At 40.5% G+C, this 21,864-nt stretch overlaps 1 protein-coding gene across 1 annotated transcript in view; it reads right to left on the minus strand.

Moving 5' to 3' along the window:
• Nucleotides 1-2,019: 2,019 nt before the first annotated feature.
• LOC122558311 (beta-1,4-galactosyltransferase 1-like) overlaps nucleotides 2,020-21,864 on the minus strand; it is a 45,806-nt gene continuing 25,961 nt past the window's right edge. Inside the window, exons 3-6 of the mRNA XM_043706739.1 lie at nucleotides 20,018-20,205; nucleotides 17,035-17,157; nucleotides 5,786-5,890; nucleotides 2,020-2,847 (exon numbers count right to left, since the gene is read on the minus strand). Of these exons, the coding sequence (XP_043562674.1) occupies nucleotides 2,700-2,847; nucleotides 5,786-5,890; nucleotides 17,035-17,157; nucleotides 20,018-20,205 (564 nt within the window). The 3' untranslated portion in view covers nucleotides 2,020-2,699. The remainder of the gene's footprint in view (nucleotides 2,848-5,785; nucleotides 5,891-17,034; nucleotides 17,158-20,017; nucleotides 20,206-21,864) is intronic.

The following is a 21,864-nucleotide window of genomic DNA, read 5'->3' on the forward strand; positions in this document are numbered from 1 at the left end:
AAAACTGTATATTCAAGAGTAACCATGTTCTGCACTCAGTTTTACTCAACTTTATGGCTATATTTTTGCGGAAACTGGTTTAAAATAGTTTGCAGCATTGGATTTCAGTTGCTCAACAAACCAAGGTGCAAAGCATCAGAGAAACCAGACCATTTTTAGGATACATTGTTTCTGTACATGAAGAAATGGCTACTTCAAAAACAGAATAAGGAATCCTGAACAGCAGTGGGTAGACTGGCAACCACAGAGTCAGGAAATGCAGCTAACAATTAGAAAAGACAGACTCTGCAAGTCAGAGTAACTTAAATATGAGCCAGCCCCAAAGGGGTACTGAGATCAATGACATCTCCCAAAATGAGAAATAAGAAAGTTCGGGCCAGCAGTGCAAATTATCTCAATTGTTATGTTTGTATTTCTTTTAGGTTTAATTAATAGCAAGAGAATGATAGTTGAAAGACTTTGAGATATTAGAGACAGGACAAGAAATAGGCCAATGCAAAGTCCAGCAAAATGATTCAGTAGCAGAAAGTTGATTGTATTTAAACTTGCACACAAAATCTATAGCATAGCGCTTTCTGGGAGAAAGTTCCAGCAGTAACAGCAATGGCCATTAAAGTACATCCTATCCGCAGAGATAGAGGGGCACACCTGCAAGGGATCCCATTTGTCATAAATGCTGATAATTCCATTGATGCAATCTAGACCAAAATTCAGTGTTGGTCTGACAACCCCACTCAAGGCACTTTGCTGTAGACTAGAATGGATCCTGATAGGAGATTGGTCATTGTCCTTTAAGCTTTGGATAAAAATCCAGGAGCAAGGGATATTTTTGATGCAGCTTCATAAATATAACATCCGAATCATATTCTTTGGCTGAATTACTCAGTCTAAAAGCAACATACTGTGAGAAAATATGTGTTCATACCCAATTGTGTATGCAGATTTTTAAAAAAAGTGTTACATATGGACCATGTGTGTTCATTGTATATGGCAGTGTTAAAGTCTGTACGCGGTGTGATGCATGAAGCATGTGCACATTACACAGGATTGAAGGAGACTGAAGAATATGTATAGTGTACATGTATGTACAAGTGTGACGATTCAGACATGCATTTGTGATGGTAGGTTCCTGTGAAAATAAGAGACTCACAGATGGAATCAGATATAACTGAAAGGGAACTAAATAGAGCGCATAACTCAATTATGCTATATTGATGCAACATTATGTTAGGCATCTCAAGGTTTTACCTGACTGATAAACTGTAGTGAGAGCTGGTTTCACATGCTCATATTTTGACCGCTGTGACAATCTATAACTTGCAAAAACAGGAAACAATATTCTATTATAAAACACGCTGCTTCTTCCAAATTTAACTATCATTTTCACTAAAATACCGGATCCCAAACCCACATGTTTGCCAAACATTAACCACTTACTCCTGAGGAGATGCCCTATTTGCACACCAAGTTTTGATGAAATTCTGTAAGTTTTTGAGAGATTGTTTGCAGACAGAGGAATTACCTCCAATACCTTCAAATGCAGAGGAGAAACACCCTTCCATTTGATTACCAAACATATTAAGGCAAGGAAACATTTTTATATTGATGCAAAACAACCTTAGGTGAAATCAACTTCAAAACTGAAGGTCAAAGAAACAACCATTTTCAATTCATATCCCATACATGGATATATATTACCATAATTTCATCTTCATTAGGTTAGTGTCCTGAATGTCCTAATCAATAGCAACATAGAAACAGCATGACTGCAAATACAAGAATGAAGGATGGGCAATAAATGGGACCACTGAATGGAGGAGCAGACCCAATGGGCCAAATGATCTAATGCTGCTCCTATATCTTATGGTCTTATCAGGATCACTCATTTTGTGAAAAATTGCAAAAAGACAAACTGGCAACATAATCTAGTTCTGGATCAGTGGTGCTGGAAGAGCACAGCAATTCAGGATGCTGCCTGAATTGCTGTGCTCTTCCAGCACCACTGATCCAGAATCTGGTTTCCAGCATCTGCAGTTTGTTTTTACCAACATAATCTAGTTGTTAATTCCATAGTCAGGATCCCCAGTGAGCTGAAGTCATTTCCACAACATGCAAATTCACAATGTATAGCTGAATTCTGCTGGGACATTACTCTTCAAATTCTATGTTGTTTGGAGAAACTTCAACCATCTTAGCCAAAATCAGTCGAACAGTGAAATGCAATTCATTGACAACTAGACAGCTTGCCTTTGCTGAGTCCAAATCACATTTCAGATATCACATTCTCAGAAGTCAGTGTGGGCACACAAATTACGCAAGTTTCAAAGGCAATCCGAAGTGAAATAAAAGCACACACCTCAGCTGATGACTGACTGAAAAAGCAACATATTTAAAACAGTGACAGTGTTCCCGAGAGCCTGAAAGTCACACCTGGTTTTGAAAACATAATGGAGGATAATTCTTGCATTCAGACTTCAAAAGTGTTTTTGAAATAACAGCGTAATTCTGAAATTGTCCACTCAATGAAATGTTCAAGTTTCTGGAGTTTACATGATGAAATCTGAGTGGCAATTTGAGTTCAACTTTATCTCTGATAAACAAGGAGAAAACGTAGCACACAAAAGTAAATTAATAAGGCACATATGGTAGTCAGTATGAAGGGAAAGGCTCTTCAATTTAAGAACTGAGTTCTTCGCCACTTATCCTGAAGGTTGTCTTCCAGGCCCACCGACATCCACATCAATAAAGGTGTATAAAGGATATTTCTTGACCTCTAACACTGTATACTTGAGTGAATTTAAACCATCATGCTGCATTGTCTGTCTTGTTTTAGAAATTCTGTTAAACCTGTAAGCAAATATTTCAGAATAACCAATAGTATATTAATAAGAACACATTTCTATTAAAATTTACATATCTAGAATTCATGCTTACATGGAAAGGTTGAATTTGTATTTGGACTATTTCATTGTACCATAAAATTAATCTGCCTGGGTATTTAGACATTTATAGGTAGCTCAAGAACTGCAAGCACATATTAAAAGGAAAATGTTAATTGAAAGAATTAATTGTTTTGAAAAGATAGGCATGAGGAATGCAGCAGATATATCATGTATGAGTTTTCAGAAGGTTAGAGTAAATTTATACAGCACAATAACAGGCCAGGGAGTGATCTGTATCACAATCCGTACTGTGGTAGCTGTTTGCATGGAGAATGCTGGTCAGTCAGTCTTGTCCTTGCAAACTGCCTTGTCCCTCCACTAATGAATCACTATTACTCCTATATGACCACAATTTGGAGGAAGCACGGAGGCTTGCAAGGGCACAGAATACATTCTTGGTGTGGTGTCAATATGCAGCACCAAGTCACATCACTAAAGACTAAAGTGGCTGGGTCCTAAAGGCATTACTTCAAGACTGGGTCTGAAGCAGCTGGTGAGGGAACCAACAGGAGGGGAAAAAAAAAAGTCTTTAAAAAAAATCCACTTCTGGGACGAGTTGCTGGCTGGCCAGCATTTATTGCCCTAGTTGCCCTGAGAAGCTGGTGGCGAGCTGCCTTCTTGAACTGCTGCAGTCAATGTGCTGTGGGTAGACCCACACTGCCCTAAGGGAGAGAATTCCAGGATATTGACCCAATGACAGTGAAGGAAAGGTGATAAATCCCAAGTCAGGATGGACAGTGACTTGGAGTGGAACTTGCAGGTGGAGTACCCATGTATTGTTGCCCCTGTCCTTCTAGATATGTGGTTATGGGCTTGGAAGGTGCTGTCTAAGGATCTTTGGTGAAATTCTTTTCTAAATAGAACTTTGTGCACGTTGCTGGCTAGGCCAGCAATCATTGCCCATCCCTAACTGTCCAGAGGCCAGTTGAGAGTCAACCACATTGCTGTGGGTATAGAGTCACATGTAGGCCAGACCAGGTAAGGATGGCAGTTTTCTTCCCAAATGGACATCAGTGAACCAGATGGGTTTTTTCTGAAAAGCAACAATGGTTTCATGGGCATCAGACTTTTAATGCCAGATTTTAAAAATCAAACAAATTCCACGATCTGACATGGCAGGAAGCGAACCCAGGTCCCCAGATTAATAGTCGAGCAATAATACCATGAGTCCATTGGCTCCCCCAAAATGTATTTTATCGATGGTACACATTGCTGAGCAATGGACGTTGTGAATGCAGTGCCAATCAAGTGGTCTGTTTTGTCAAGTTTCTATCCAGGACATTATGTTGATGGAGCTACACCTATCCAGATGGGTGGGAGGGGTTCCATCAAATTCTTGATGTGTCTTATAGATGAGGGATTAGATTTTGGGAGTCTGGTTTTTTGTTACTTGCTGCAGTATAGTTAGCTGATTATCTACTCTTGAAGACATTATTTATATGGCAAGCCCAGTTGAGTTGAGTTTCAGGTCAATGGCAACCCCTAGGATGTTGGTCATGAGGGATTCAGCGACAACACCACCACTGAAAGTCAAGGGGCAGTTACACTGTCTCGTATTGGAGATGATCATTGCCTGGCAAGTATGGCAGAAATGTTACTTGCCACTTTGCCCAAGTCTTGTTGCACTTTGTCATGGACCAGTCATCGCAAATGGTGCTGAACATTGTGCAATCATCCTCTCTTCTGACCTCACGATAGAGGGAAGTCATTGATAAAGCAGTTGAAGATGGTTGAACCAAGGACGCTACCCTGAGGAACTCCTGTAGAGACAGCCTGGAGTTGAGACGACTGCCGTCCAACACCCATCTTCCTTATGCCAGGTAGGACTCCAACCAGTTGAGCTTTCCCCTCGATTCTAATTTTGCCAGAGCTACTTGATGTCACACACTCAATTGCCACCTTAATGTCAAGGGCTGTCACTCTCACTGTACCTCTGGAATTCAGCACTTGTCACATTTGAACAAGGCTGTAATGAGGTCAGGAGATGAGTGGCCCTGGCAGAACCTCCCCTTGACCTCAGCAATCGACTGCTTGCAGATACATCTGTCCAAACAATATCCCTGAGTGACCACTTCACCATCAATGTCCTATCTTCATACTAAGGACACCCTCCATGATGTGTTGGCACTCCTGTGTTAAATGGATGAACTTCAAACAAATCTAGCATATAAAAGCTCAGTGTCCATAATACAATATGGGCCATCAGCAGAATTGCCTTTAAACTCAATCTATAACCTCATGGCCCAGCATAAGCCCCACCCTACAACAGCCACCAAAAGGGAGATTTATCCTGGTTCAATGAAAGTATAGGTGAATGAATGGATAAGATGCAAGCCCTGCAGACTTATCAGATCTGGTTATAATGGTGGTGGACAACTAACAGAACAGCAACAATATCTACTGGAATTGCTCCACCAATAAGGGATTGCATTAATATGGATAGATGAAGTTTTTTTTTAAATAAACAAAAAGGAAGGCTAACAGCAGATTTGGCAAAGATGTTTGAAGCCCTGAAGAGCTTCATAGAGTAAGGGAGCCAGCTTCCAAAGCCACAAGTTAAAACCAGAGGGCACCAACTTAAGACAGCTGGGAGAGTATCTTGCCCATAAAGGTATTCAATTTTTGCCCTAACACTCTATTTATGGTGCAACACACTGGCAGCTGAAAAACTGAAATAAAACGAATGTTGAACAAGCTCAGTAGGTGAAGCAACTATAGATAGAGAAAGAGTATGACTAGCTGAATTGCAAAATTAATTCCATTTCTCTCTCCCAATCAAGTAAGTGCTTGCAATATCAAATCAGAATTTAAAATATGCTACACTGTTTCAGACAACAACTTACCTCTGAGGGTTAGGTGCATTATTTCTATCTCTGTTATGTTTGATCATACGGCATTTCCCGATGCCGCCATTTGGACGTGAAATCCTCATGCCTTTGAAAATTATCCTATTAGGAAAGAAAGGAGGATTTCAAAAAGTTAATTCTTCTAATGTCTCTTTACCATTGTCTAGCTGAGTGGGACTGTACACGTGATTCTATTATCAAATCGTAGCCACTGAATTACCTCTCATGGATTTGCTTCCCAGTCTTGGTCTATTTCTTCTTGCACCCCCAAGAATCTAGCCTTAATTTTTTTTCCCCATCTACATATTTGGCCACAATAATGTAATCTGGAAAAAGTTTCCAGAAGTACATCGACACTCAACACTACTGCATCACCTTTCGCAGCCTTTTCACTATCCACAGATTGTTAGATTCCTTGTCTAAGCATCCAATAAATGAGAAATTCCATTCAACTAAAGTCCCAGATGTCAGTATTTAAATGCACACCTGGGCAGCACCCACTTTCTGCTCTCCATAAATATGCCACTTATATCCTTGCTCATTTAAAGTCCATTCACTCACCATGCAATGCCTGCTGGTCTACATTAACCCCTAGTTAAACAACAGGCTGATTTTAAAATTCTCATTCTTACCCTCAATTCCTCCATGGTCTTCCTTATTGCTTTAATCTCCTTCAACCCTATAGCCTTTTCAATACTTATGTTCTGCCTTATTCTGACCTTTTGATCATTGCAGATTTTAGGAATTCCACCACTGGTGGCTATGCCTTCAACCACCAAAAAACTTTAAGGACTAGAATTTTGTTTCTGCTTTTCTTTCATCTTACACCAGAAGGTAATCTAAGGACAAATCTAGAAGTTATTAGATTCCTGTACCAGTATATATAGTTTTAGAGAGCGGCATAGTGGCTCAGTGGTTAGCAATGCTGCCTCACAGTGGCACCAAGACCTGGGTTTGATTCCCACCTCGACTATGGTCTGTGTGGAGTTTGCATATTCTCCCCTGGTCTGTGTGGGTTTCCTCCGGGTGTTCTGGTTTCATCCCACAGCCCACAGACGTGCAGATCAGATGAATTGGTCATGCTAAATTTCCCATACTGTTAGGTGCATTAGTCAGGAGTAAAAGTAGGGCAATAAAGGTAGGGGAATGGGTCTGGGTGGGTTACTCTTTTCAAAGGGCCGAATGGCTTGTTTCCATAATGTAGGGAATTTAATCTAAGCAAAGCAGAATGTGACTAGAAAAATACCTAATGGACTCTGCGCATTTTAACTTAAAATAAAAGTAAGTAGAAATATCTGGCACAACTCAGAGATCAGACACTTGATCCAATGAGCCAGCATCAGCACTCTCCAAAAAAAAAAAAGATGGTTTCAAACATCTTTCACCATATACCTGTTATCTTCGAATCATTAAAACTGTAGTAACTCAGCATAATAGAAACTGGTAGCAAACTCCATACAGGGGCAGGCAAGTGAGTTACCCCTTCAGTCCCTTGCTCTTTATCGCAGGTTGGCTTCTCTGCTTCACTTTCGCAAATAAGACCAAAACGAATACCTTGTCAGACGAGGAGAGCAGGGTGAATCCTGTGTGTAGGCGATGCTTGAAGAGGGGTTGATTTGTGCATGTTTAGTGAGTTTGGGAGGCGAGGTTGGTTAGATGAGCTAGTTCCTGCATGTGGGGAGGGGAGGTGGTCATTCAGTGACTCATTAATGCATGTATTGGGAGTGCAAAGATAAATCACTGTTTTGGAATGGGAAGGGGAGGAACAGGACAGAAAAAGGCAGAGAGGAGTGGGGACTGCAGGGAAGGTAGGAGAGCAAGCATTCACTGAGTCTTTCACCAGCAGTAATATTGAAAGACTGGGTGAAGAGTCAGTACATCTAATAACACTGTTACAAAGTTGACCCACAATATGCAAATTACATACTGAGTGTTCCTGTCTTCTTATTGCTCTTTTGTTTCACTAGCATTTAGCCTCACATTAGTTTTCCCAAGTGTAAAAATGAGTTGGAAAATAGTTGGAACAAATTGTAAAGACATGCCTTTTTATTACTTTTGTGCTTTTTAAAATTATGGACGGAAATGAGGGAAGAACATTTTTTAAAACCAGTGTTTTAAAGGATTACTGCTTGTTTTGCAAAGCAAGCAACCTGAGCCACAGTATGTGTGGTTTCCTGAAGAAGGGCTCATGCCCGAAACGTCGATTCTCCTGCTCCTTGGATGCTGCCTGACCTGCTGTGCTTTGCCAGCAACACATTTTCAGCTCTGATCTCCAGAATGTGCAGTCCTCACTTTCTCATATGTGTGATTTGTATAGCTGTTTGAAAAAGCAGTAATTGAAGTGGTTGCAGAGGACTTTGAACTGAAGCATTCTGTAATCAGATACAGCTGGGTGGCATGGTGGCTCAGTGGAGGCTAGCATGGTTAGCACCGCTCCCTCACAGCATCAGGGATCCGGGTTGGATTCCAGCTTTGGGCAACTGTGTGGGGAGTGTGCACATTCACTGTCTCTCCAAGTAACCCTCGCCCTAAATAGTGCCTGCATGCAACTTTTACTCTTGGGAGAAATAATTATGCATCTATTGAAAGCATTGTACATCTAACTTCACCTTGGCCTAGAAATTGCAACAAAATTACCACCTTCTGGTTCAGAAGCTAATAAGCAATAGAATAGGATATTGAGAACACAGGAAAACTTGCTTAAACTTTTAGCTTGATCTTCCCACAGGGCCTGTGGAATCAGACCCCTTGTGAATGATAACACATCTGAAAAGCCACCTAACAAGTGTAAAACAGGCACTTTTCAAAGTTGAGGAATTGCAACTTGTGGTGGTGATTAAGGAGTGACCTTAGAGAGGTTTATAATGAACAGCAAATGTCTATTTGAGGAGATGAGATTTCAAAACTAGAGGGCATAATTTAAAAAGTGAGCGGGTTAAGATTTAAAAGCGACCAGAGGGGCAGCTTTTTCAGAGAGACAGGTTCATATATGGAATGAATTGCCAAAGGAAGTGAAAGACGATGGTACAGTTACAACATTTAAAAGACATTTGGACACTACATGAATAGAAAAGATTTAGAGGGAATTGGGCCAAATGCAGGCAAGTGGGACTAGTTTTGTTTGGGAAACTTGGTTGGTATGGACCAGTTGGAATGAAGGGTCTGTTTCCGTGCTGTATGATCCAAAGTTAAAGTTATCCAGGACAATTTGGGGAAAATACGAATGTTGAAAAGTACATTTCAAATATCTACTATAATTTGACAGTATCCCTTACACCATCACATGAATGTCATAGAAAAGCTGAAGAATGCCAATGTATTTGTAAAATCAAAATTAAGGACAAAAGGGTAACTAGGGAGAGAATAGGGCCCCTCAAAGATCAGCAAGGCCGCCTTTGTGCGGAGCCGCAGAAAAATGGGGGAGATACTAAAATGAGTATTTTGCATCAGTATTCACTATGGAAAAGAATATGGAAGATACAGAATGTAAGGAAATACATGGTGACACCTTGAAAAGTGTCCATATTACAGAGGAGGAAGTGCTGGATGTCTTGAAATGCATAAAGGTGGATAAATCCCCAGGACCTGATCAGGTGTACCCTAGAACTCTGTGGGAAGCTAGGGAAGAGGTTGCTGGCCTCTTGCTGAGATATTTGCATCATCGATAGTCACAAGTGAGGTGCTGGAAGACTGGAGTTTGGCTATAGTGGTGCCACTGTTTAAGAAGGGTGTAAGGACAAGCCAGGGAACTATAGACCAGTGAGCCCGACATTGGTGGTGGCAAGTTGTTGGAGGGAATCCTGAGGGACAGGGTGTATATGTATTTGAAAAGGCAAGGACTGATTAGGGATAGTCAACATGGTTTTGTGCATGGGAAATCATGTCTCACAAACTTAATTGAATTTTTTGAATTAACAAAGGATTGAGGAGGACAGTAGATGTGATCTACATGGACTTCAGTAAGGCGCTCGACAAGGTTCCCCATGGGAGACTGGTTAGCAAGGTTAGATCTGATGGAATACAGGGAGAACTAGACATTTGGATACAGAACTGGCTCAAAAAGGTAGAAGACAGAGGGTGGTGGTGGTGGAGTTGTTTTTCAGACTGGAGACCTGTGACCAGTGGAGTTTAATTCAGATAAATGTGAGGTGCTGCATTTTGGGAAAGCAAATCTTAGCAGGACTCATACACTTAATAGTAAGGTCCTAGGGAGTGTTGCTGAACAAAGATCTTGGAGTGCAGATTCATAGCTTATTGAAAGTGGAGTTGCAGGTAGACTATGTCTCTATTTATCATTCTCATCTTTAAATTCGGTCACCCATCTGTAATTTGTCCAACTCTATGAACTTTTGTTGTTTCCCTGACTCTGTCTCTCGTACAGGTCTCTTCCTTTAATAAGCAAATGATGTTTATGAATAGTCAGCCAATTTCAACAGTTGGCATTTCCCTTCATAACCATCATTCACTCACCACCATAATCCATCCAACCACCATTTCATCCTTTAGAATTTATCAAAAGACAATACCCAGTATCCCCATTGTACCTGGGCATCAACTTTATATCTTCCTGAAGTATAAATGGCACTTCATAATGTTAAAAGCTATAAATAAGTAAACTATTTTTGATGTACTCAATCTTGATAAAATTGTTCATGACTCAAATGCGAGCTTGAGAAGGTGAAGGAAGTCATTTAGTCCTATCTTTCAGCACAAAACTAAATTGTGAACCAGTGGCATATAGGTTGCGCATGTGCTGGTAGGAGTTTACCAATTAATTTGCATGTGCAGAAATTTACAGAAATCTTGGCTGTAGCTGGATCTGAGAAACAGCTGCTTCGGAAAAAAGTGAGGTAGTTTAGGAATTAAGAAAGAAGGCTACTCAGTGTAAAGAGTTTAGTTTTAAAGTTTCAGACTAGAAATGTTCGGTTAAAACCCTGAAGGTGATGATTCAAAGCTGAGAAAGTCTACCTTCAATTATATTAAGCAGCAGGAAAGTGGCCAGCAGAAAAGTGGCCAGCAGATTATCATGACACGATTTTGAAGCCACGGCTAAGTCATGTGGAATACAGGAGAGCACTGCCTCTTGTTAGAATACTGTAATGGCATTAATGACATTGTATTTTTGATTTGAAATCTTTAAATTTGTTTTACATAAATAGTTTGGTTAATATTTTAGACCAATTTCCTTTTTGGAATAAACTTGTCTTTTGTTCAAACCAAATCTGCAGTATTGCATTTTCTGTTTCAGTGAAAGATCACCTTGTTAAAATGAAAAAATGATTTATTTTGCCCAATTTCACTCTGGAATCTAACTTGTCCCGTAACAGCATCAAGTGGAATCATAACAGCATTAATAACTAACGCCTGAACGCATTTTTCCTCTACCGTTATGTTCAATTAAAAAGATTCTGTAGGTTGATCATTTTTAGTTAGTTTGGCAACTTAGAGCATCCATCTAATTTATACTCCGCTTCCCTTTTTACCACTCAAATCTTTTGTACTCAAATCAACTTTGTTCAAATTAAATCAAAATCACATGTTACAGAGCCATTTAACACTGGGCCAGATGTTAACTGGCTAAGAGTAGGACCCTCACTCTATCTGGGAAGGAAGTTATCCTTTAGAGTGCAGCAGCCAAATCAGCTGTGTTCTTAGCAGCACTGGGTTTGAGTGGTAGCCATTGCAGGGACTATAGTCAATGCTCAAAGAGCAGCAAATGGAGGCCAGATAACTCCAGTCAGCAGCACCCTGACTGATGCAGGTGCTATGAGGGGATGACAGATTGTTTTTTTTGCCACAGGGGTGGGGGCTGGGTATTGTTAATATCATCAGATTTCTATTCAAAGCAATTGCAAAATAAGTTTTGGCAGGGTTGCTTCATACAATAAACAAAGTGAGATGAAAAATCAAACCCTCCCTTTAGCTGAACAGTAACCGTACAAGGTGAGCAACATGCATGGCCCATGTGTCACCACCGCATCGTTTGTTTCTCAAACTGGGTTGGGTCGATAATTGCTATTGAGATCAAATTATGCCTTCTAATTGCAATGGTAAATATCCATCTAGTCACTGTACAGGGATTTAAAAAATAAAGCCACAACTAAAACATTTCAGCTGTCACAGAGATACACAGCATTGATTTACACCCTTTGGTCCAACTCATCCATGTTGACCAGATATCCGAAACTAATCTTGTCCTATTTGCCAGCAATTGGCTCATACCCCACTAAACCCTTCCTATGCGTATACCCACCCAGATGCCTTTTAAATGTTGCAATTGTACCCAGCCTCCTCTGGCAGCTCATTCCATACACGTACCACCCATAGGTCTCATATCTTCCCCCCCCTCAATCTAAACCTATGCCCTTTAGTTCTTGACTCCCCCACCCTGGGGAAAAGACCATGTCTATTTATCCTATTCATGCCCCTCATCATTTCATAAAACTGAAGGTCACCCCTCAGTGTCCAATGCTTCAGGGAAAACAGCCCCAGCCTATTCAGCCTCTCCCCATAGTTCAAATCCTCCAACCCTGGCAACATCCTTGTAAATCTTTTCTGACCCCTTTCAAGTTGCACATCCTTCCGATAGGAAGGAGACCAGAATTGCATGCAATATTAAAAAAGTGGCTAACCAATGTCCCGTACGTCTGCAACATGACCTCCCAACTCCTATACTCAGTGCTCTGACCAATAAAGGAAAGCACAGCAAATGCCTTCATCACTACCTTATCTACCTGTGACTCTATTTTCAAGGAACTATGAACCTGCTCTCTTTGTTCTATAACTCTCCCCAGGACCTTCCCATTAAGTGTATAACTCCTGCCCTGATTTGGTTTTCCCAAAACACAGCACCTCACATCTATCTTCAGTTTGGTCCAGGAAGTCGATCTAACTTTTAAACTTCGAAACAAAGATGCACCATTCATATTATTTTGTAGACTTGTGGAAAGGCTTTGCAAATCTCCATGAGACCAAAAATACCAGATTGAGAAGTGATGATTTCATCTGAACAAAGAACTACATGGGTGCTACACAAACTCAGATCTACACATCACTAGTTGCTGCTTTGTTTTTCTGAAATAGTTCCCAATCACTGTACAGCTCATCATTGCTGTCAAAACTAAGGAGTGTCTGCTCAAGCTGCTTCAACACATTATGCTTACCATCTCTTCTGTTTGAATTAGGTAGCATTTCACCTACCCATGCAATGTCACATTATTTTGTTCACTTCTACTGGTCTCTTTTTCTCTGGCTAGTTCTTCACACAATTGTTTATTTTTGAAAAAAAACTTACCATTTCCTGGATTACCTCAATTTGGAATGTTCTGTACAGTCCATATTAATTTTTGGGACATCCTGTTTTGTACTTTCTGAAGCCAAAATCAGTCTTAATCAGAAACACAGATTCCTAAGTTATTTTTGTCTCAACTTTCAAATGCTATAAGATATTCAATGCCTTCCATCACTTGTTGAATTTCACTCAAAATTGCAAAGCTAGTGAGCCATGCGCATGATCTTCATGCTGCCTTAGGAAAATCCAAGATGTACACTTTCATGCCTTCTGAGGCAACACACAGCCAATATGTAACTCTGCCTTTTCGCACAGGATTCAGGTCAGCAGCGCAGATTGAGACATGACAGAATGAGAAAGGCAGGTGGGTGCAAAGCAGTTAAAAGGCCTACCTCAATTCTCAGACAAAATGCCAGTTTTCCCAACCAGTGTAATTCACAGACACCGGCCCACAACCCCACTGCCTCCAAACATCAATCCTAAACCATACCCACTACCCGGCTCCTCAGCTCACTCATTCTATCTCAGTGTCCTCCATAACCTTGTACCACAATGCACAGTCCACAAGAGCCATGCAGCATTGAGGAATTATCTTGAAATCCTCAAAAGAAAACATCTCCATCAATTTTAAAAAGTCATTAAGTCAAACACACTAATATTAGACCACTTCTCATTACTGATATCAATGTAAGTGAGTGAACTTTTCCTGAACTCCAAGTGAAATTTTATAATTTAAAAGGAAACCAGATATGTACACAATAATTTCAAATTCTCATTTTCATGTACAACTCCCATGCAACACTGTCCCTATTTATATAGCCAACTCCACCCTTTTAACACCGTCTACAACCTGTTGTGCATCTGCATTTTACTAATTCCCCCTGCTATCAGTAGCCTTTACTTACCTCAATGTCAGTAACAACAATAGCTGGTTTACCGATTGAGTTCCTGGCTAGGAAATGTGCTTAGGAAATGTAGGTTCATTTATGAAAATTAATCAAAAACTAGGAAACAGTTTACCATTAAGAATTCAGACTAAATCATTTTACAATATTGAACACAAATCCAGTAAAATCACTGACGCAAACAATATTGCCAGATCTAAAAAAGGACTTTTCTTGGAGAAAGGAGAATTTAGGCATTTGATGGAAATAAATATTGTGGGTGCATATCAAACACACTAGCCTAAGAAGTTCCATAAGTTTGTAAATGCTCACCAGAAGCGGATTAAAAAACACCTGTAGTGGTCAGAACCTACAATAATTTAATCATATCATTTAAAACTATTTCAAGGAAGTCATGAGATATGGAAATCACCAGCTCAGCCCCATTGTGGCGGCACTAGAAATAGCAGGACTCCAGGAGATGACACGTCACCACTATCTGATGGAAACTAGGAATGGGCATTAAATATAGTAAACGTCTTGAAAAAACAGCTTTTCAAATACTGGCATTACTGCCTCACATGCTAAAATAACTCAAGACTGTCCCTTGGCATTTTTTGGGGGGAATTGGGATGGGTGATGTTAGTTAAAGCCTGAGAAAGCTTCACAAATCTGCAGTACAACCAACTGCAGATATAACCTGCATCTTTATAAAGGAACCAAAATATTAAGAATTAAATGACACCAAACCACAAAAGTTAAAAATCAGTCAGAGGCAGTGCACAGAGGTTTGGTGGCAAGCTGGGTGCTGATCATACACGTGGAAACTGTCAGTTGTTGGATAATTTGCAAAGAGACAGCATGAAAGAGAGAAATAAGAAAGGGCCAAGGATAGATCTCTTTACTTTGATATTACTAACCGAGATAAAAGCAGATTTTCCACATGGCTGCTTACTTTTTAATGTCACAAGAACAGTAACAACTAAACCCCTGTGGTCCTCCACGGCCCCTAGAGATTCTCCATGATGAAATATTACAGTCATAGAATGATAGATATGTACAGTACAGAAATAGACCCTCTGGTCCAACTCGCCCATGCCGACCAGAAACCCCAACCTAATCTAGTGCCATTTACTAACACTTGGCCCATATCCTTCTAAACCATTCCTATTCATATACCCATCCAGATGCCTTTTAAACGTTGCAATTGTACCAGCCTTCACCACTTCTCATTCCATACATGCACCACCCTCTTCATGAAAAAGTTGCCCCATAGGTCTCTTTTATATCTTTCCCATCTCACCCTAAACCTATGCCCTCTCATGATTTCCCACCCACAAAGCCATGTTGACTATCCATAATCAGTCCTTGCCTTGCCAAAATACATTAGGAGAAAGTGAGGACTGCAGATGCTGGAGATCAGAGCTGAAAAACGTGTTGCTGGAAAAGCGCAGGTCAGGCAGCATCAAAGGAGCCTGAAGGAGGGCTTATGCCCGAAACATCGATTCTCCTGCTCCTTTGATGCTGCCTGACTTGCTGCGCTTTTCCAGCAACACATTTTTCAGCTTGCCAAAATACATGCAAATCCTGTCCCTCAAGATTTCCTCCTACAACTTAAGTCTTCCTTGGGTGTAGACTGAAGTACTCACTAAACTTCATTTGCCAAGCTTACTGTTTATATTCCTTTACAACTTCAGTCTCAAAACCATTGAGAAGAATGGTGAAGAATTGATGCCTTTGTATTAGTTAAAATGGAAAATAAAATCTTTTCAACTTGTTGAAAAGAAATATAGCTACATGCGCTGTAAAACCTGGGTCAAAAACACAAACCACTTGATGTGCAATTAGTTGCTGACTCCTTATAATTATTGCCTTGGCACACATTGTGTCATGGGAAGGTGCTAGTGTCTCTTTCCTCTAATGATGCACATTTTCCAGCTATGGCCTAATTATAATTTTCATTTAAAGGTTGCAAAAATACTACATTATAAATGTAACACACTTACTGGCAACTGAATAATTGGCAAGTGACCTTAGCATTAAGATGCATTTAGAATTCATGTGCTAATACCTGTACATAGGTGCTCTATGTAGTACGTTGGAATGGGGCAGAAGTCCAATTAACCCCCTATATGAATCTCACCCTCAATTCAAGCAATTAAGTGCACCCAACATATTAGTTAATTATTTTTGATATGACTTTGAGCAAGCTTGAACATTAAAAGGGTCAGATTTATATTAACACAGGATCTTATCTTTCCCACAAGCACGTCAAAATTTTTCAGAGAGCTGTTTTGAAATGAAATTGTCTGCTGGTAATTGGATAAATGTAACTGCCGTTGTGCACAAAGAGGATCAATGACCAGGTAATCTACATTAACGAGATTTGTTGGAAATGTGTGACCAGGATACCGGGAGAACACTTTGCTCTTCAAAGTTTTCCCAGGGACAGGCAGATGGCAAAGCATTTCAGTACCTTTCCAACAATGTAGTATTCCCTGCAGACACAATACTAGAGCATGGAGGGAGTAATCCAGAGGCCAGGGCAAATAGTTTGGAGACTAATTCTAATCCTCCAGAAGTTTGGAAAGCAAAATTTAATCAACTGAATAAGTTTGGAATGATAAGCTGATACATACATGACTATGAATCTGAATTACTGTAAAAGCGATCTTATTAGTTAGGGAAACAGATCCATAATTAGGTTTATTTTCTTGTGAAGTGGCCAAAACAAGCTTCAGTTGCATTAAAGAAATAAAAACGCTAGGACTATGGGATATCTTCACCACATTGATTACAGCAGTTCAAGACAGTAGCTCCCCACCAACATCAAGGTATGTTAGAGATACACAATAAGTGCTAGTCTAGCCCATGTCCTGTAAAAGTAGTAATAAAATGATAAATATCCAACTGTGTTTAGTTTCAGCAATTCCTGCAGGAATACCTGTTGGAAAGCAAACTTCAAAACAATCACACATTGCTCCAAAGGCACAAAGGTAGTCAGAACATCTAGGTAATTCATAGTCAAGTTAAAAGTAAGGTTTTGTGAGATAATTAAACCAAAAACACACCTGTTGTAGATGTCATCATCTTCTCCTCCCCAGCCCCAGTAATCATTTGGGAACCCATTAATTTTTTCATGCTGTTCTCTACTTAAAGCTGATATTCCTCCAAAGTACTGATGATAGGGTAACCTGAAACAAATAATATTCGAATTCATTTTCAGCATTTTAAGTAAAAAGGCAGTAAAACCTCTATAAAAGCTCAAGCTACTCTAAAGGCAGATCAGAGCCCAATCTCAGTATTCTTATCTACCACCAAGCACTGTACAGTAGAAAGTGATGGGTGACATTTTATTGCGCTTCCAACCCACTACCTTTATGAACATTGTACGCATTTTTACTGTCACAAAGAACCTCCCAAAAGCAGTGCTGACCACAAACAACATCCAGGTATTGAATGGAATAGTCATGAAGAAATGTGATTCAGCTAAAAATAAATGGCAGAAATAGTATGCAAGAATCCTTTGTAGCAGGAGAAGGTTTTGAAAACAAAGCTGCAATAAAAGCTGCATGAAAACGAACCTTCCAGCTCAGCGAGCAAACTTAGATCCAGAACCTCAACCTGAGCTGCAAATCTTCTCCAAACTCACTAAAGTTGCAATAAGCTCCACAATATCACTTGTCTCAGTCTTTGAGTGGAGAAGAGTCAGTAGTGTGCAAAGTCCCATCAGAGCTAGAGGTGACACCTCTGGTCCCCAATGGGCATAATTACAGATGTTAACCAGTCAATGTAACTTACACCTATTGCTATCATACAAAAACCCTCCATATTAGTTAAGACAAGAGCCTTTTCTGGTTAATCATCTACCACTGTTAATGAGGATTGGTGGCAGCACTTTACCCCAACCACAAGTGGTTGATACTGTAATATACATCACGTTTGTCCTGAAGGGAATAAGGATAAAAAGATACCAAAGATGTCCGGGGGGGGATACTGGTATTCCATCTGAACAGAGTCTGGCAAAACCTATTTACGTCAATGGACAGTTCATTAAATTTGGATCCGGATGCAGGAACGTTCAGGCAGGACGTTATACCCGAAACGTCAATTCTCCTGCTCCTTGAATGCTGCCTGACCTGCTGCACTTTTCCAGCAACACATTTTTCAGCAACCATAATACAGCTCTCACCTAATACTTCTTGACAACTTTAGTATTTAGAAATCTATTTCCTTTGTCAACATATTCAGTGACTTCACCTCTACGTCCTTCTATGGTAGAGAATTCTACAGGTTCACTAGAGTGTAAAAAATTCCCATCTCAGTCTGAAATGGCCTTTCACGTATCCAGAGACTGCAATCTCTTGTTCTGGATCTCAGATCAGGGAAATAACACCCCTACATCTAATCTGTCGAGCTATTTAAGAATTTCATACTTTTCAATGAGAACTCAAAACTGTCATCCCAGGAATCAGTCCATTGAACCTTTGCTGTATTCCTCTAGTGACAAGTATATCTTTGCTTAGGTAGGGAGATCAAAACCATGCACAGTACTCTAGGTGTGGTCTTATGCAGAACTGGACAGCTGCACGGTGGGTGGCATGGTGGCTAGCACTGCTGCCTCACAGCGCCAGAGACCCGGGTTCAATTCCCGCCTCAGGCAACTGTGTGGAGTTTGCATGTTCTCCCCGTGGGTTTCCTCCGGGTGCTCAGGTTTCCTCCCACAGTCCAAAGATGTGCAGGTCAGGTGAATTGGCCATGCTAAATTGCCCGTAGTGTTAGGTAAGGGATAAATGTAGGGGTATGGGTGGGTTGCGCTTTGGCAGGGCGGTATGGACTTGTTGGGCCGAAGGGCCTGTTTCCACACTAAGTAATCTAATCTAAAAGCTGAGTAAGATTTTCTTGCTGTACTCAAACACACTTGGAATGAGGCCAACGTGCCATTTGCTTTCAGTAACCTGTGTACAAGGATGCCCAGATCGCTTGTACATAACATTTCCCAGTCTATCACTATTTAAATAACACTCTTCCCTTGTGTTTTTCATACTGAAGTGGACAACTTCACAGAACATTAAATATTCCCTTATTCTTGACAGATAGAAGAAATGCAAAAGATGTGGCTCAGTGGTTAGCACTGCTGCCTCTCAGTGCCAGGGACCTGGGTTCAATTCCTGCATTGGGCAACTGTGTGGAGCTCACACATTCTCCTAGCGGCTGCATGGTTTTCCTCTGTGTGCTCTGGTTTCCTCCCACAATCCAAAGATGTGCAGGCTAGGTGGATTGGCCATACTAAATTGCTCCTCGTGTTCAGGAATTTGTAGGTTAGGCGCATAGTCAGGGGGAAATGTAAAGTAATAGAGTAGGGAAATGGGGCTGGATGGGTTACTCTTCAAAGGGTCAGTGTGGACCTGTTGGGCCAAAATGGCTGTTTCCACATTGTAGGGATTTTATATTTAAAAAGAATGTAATCAACACGTCCACAGTTGGTCACTTCATACGGCTGAGGATAGCATGCTAGACAAGTCCATCAGGGTATTCCTCACATTTACCACCAACCCAGAATGCTGGGCTTCAGTAAATTTTTCTTAGCATAGAAGACTAAGCTTAGATTTTTGTGAAACCAAGTTACCAATTTTGATTGATGTAAGGAGCTTCAGTTTTGGAGCATCAGACACTGATAGTGTCGTTACTTAGAGTGCACCAAAAGGATAATATGCTGACCATACCACATCTAATTTGTTGCTTCCTATGCAAGGTGATAATATGGATCACACAAATCTTAAGCAAAGCAAATTTATATTTGCTCCATATCCATGTATTATTTGCAATAGGAGTAGTGTATACCCATATTAAATTGAGATCTGCTGTTTGGATTGAACCTGCACATCAAGTTTCATGTCGATGCCATAAATTAAATATTCATTTATGGAGAACAGCTGCTCACCATCAAACTTGTAAAGAAAAGAACTAAATGTCTTTTGGATTAATTACAAGAATAGATTTTTATTTGCAAGTTATCCATTACAACATAAAATTGCACATTCTTAACCTTACCTAAAACCAAATTTATCCATTGATACAGCCAGATGCCTTGGTTGGCTGTAACATCTGTATATATTTCGATCATCCATGGGAATCAAATCGACATCACTGAATACAAAGCAGTTGTAGTCGTATTCTTTCAAAGCTTCCATAAAACCTACGTTGAGAAGTTTGGCACGATTAAAAGTGTCTTCACCATGCTGAAAAAAATTAAATTAGAGAAATGGAACACCAAACACATCAAACTAAGAAGCCATTAAATCGCAACATTTTTACACTAAACCTCCTTTCATTTCTTTGCAGTACTAAAAATTAAGGCACAATTAAATCAATGCATATTCTTTAACCATACAAGATACCCAAAGCTCAGGTTTTGAATGCTGCAAAAAGATGACTTTTCACAACTTTGAAAAGTGGCAGAGGTACAGCATCTTCACTTATATTGACACACATGACATTGGTACTTGACTGCCATTTCTAGATCAAAGCACAGCAGACTTAAAGGACTAATCAACCATTGTATCATTGCAGCCTCTTCCACTGACTAGTTTGGGGGATCACTACCACCTTAAGGAGCAACGACTATCAGTGACATTTACATCTGTTGAAAGAACAAAACTGTTCACCACTATTCATGCTTGATGTGCCAGGACTGCGGAGCTCTGAGCTGATCCATCGGTTGCGAGATTGCTGATATGCAGCTTCCACTATTTAGCATGCATGCAACCCTGTGTTGAAGGATCAAAAGGTTAGTGCTGTATTTTGTCAGATGCCTGACAATGCTCTCCTACACTCAAAGTCAGAAGTCCATCCCAGTAGCTCCAGCTCATGGCTACACAATCAAGGATTGATCCTTTGACATAGTAATGTTACAAAGAGGAACGTGTCATGTCCTGAGATTACAGATTGTTGCTATATATGAATTTGCACGTATCTGTTCTGAAGGAACAATCAGAGCACCCAATGGAAGTCCACACAGACAAGAACTTGCAAACTCTACAGTCACGCAAGGCTACAACTGAACCTGGACCTCTAGTGCTGTGAGGCAGCAGTGCTAACCAGTGTACCACCATGCTGTACATATCCTTTGCATTTAGCCAACTCAGTCAGGAGGTGCTGCTGTGCCAGCTTTGGTGATCAGCATGCAAGGCCCCCACCCAGTGTACATTCTGTACTCATTTTTACTCTCAATGCTTCTTCCAAGTGCTCATCATGAAGCACACAAAATATGAGTATCTGTAGGTTTCTCTCCGCACACCATCTAGGCTGAAACCATATCAGTGTATCTCAAAGCATCTTTACTAAACAGCACTACGACCCACAACGAGTGGACTAGAGGGGTTCAAGAAAGCAGTGCACCACAGTCGGTTCTGAGATAAAGTGATAGTTCTTTCCTTGTGTGTTTGTGCATTAAGAAAATCGCACAATAGCCGCGCCACTTAAACCAGTGGGGGCAGAATTGCGTTACAACTAATACGTGGAAGGAAAGCTTATGTTCTACAAATAACCATCTAAATTCTTCAATTGCGTTAAAATCAATTTTAGTTGAAGAAACATGTTATAGCAGAACCGACTGTACTAATCCCAAGGAAGTTAACAGCATCTTTGCCAGAGACGCACACAACCTAGTAATTAGTAATAAGATAGGCAGATGTCAAGCAAGATGGTGAGGAAAAATCTCAAGTAAGGCAGCAATGGGTAGACTGTAGAGAGAGAAAGGGTAAAAGGAACAGAGACTGGAAGAAATGTCTTGGGATCCTGTATTCAATAAGGACAGAACGGTGGCTCAGTGGTTAGCCCTGCAGCCTCTCAGCACCAGGGACCCAGGTTCAATTCCAGCCTCAGGTGAATGTGTGCAG

Source organism: Chiloscyllium plagiosum, chromosome 2, assembly GCF_004010195.1.
Source record: "Chiloscyllium plagiosum isolate BGI_BamShark_2017 chromosome 2, ASM401019v2, whole genome shotgun sequence".
Classification (NCBI taxonomy): Eukaryota; Metazoa; Chordata; class Chondrichthyes; order Orectolobiformes; family Hemiscylliidae; genus Chiloscyllium; species Chiloscyllium plagiosum.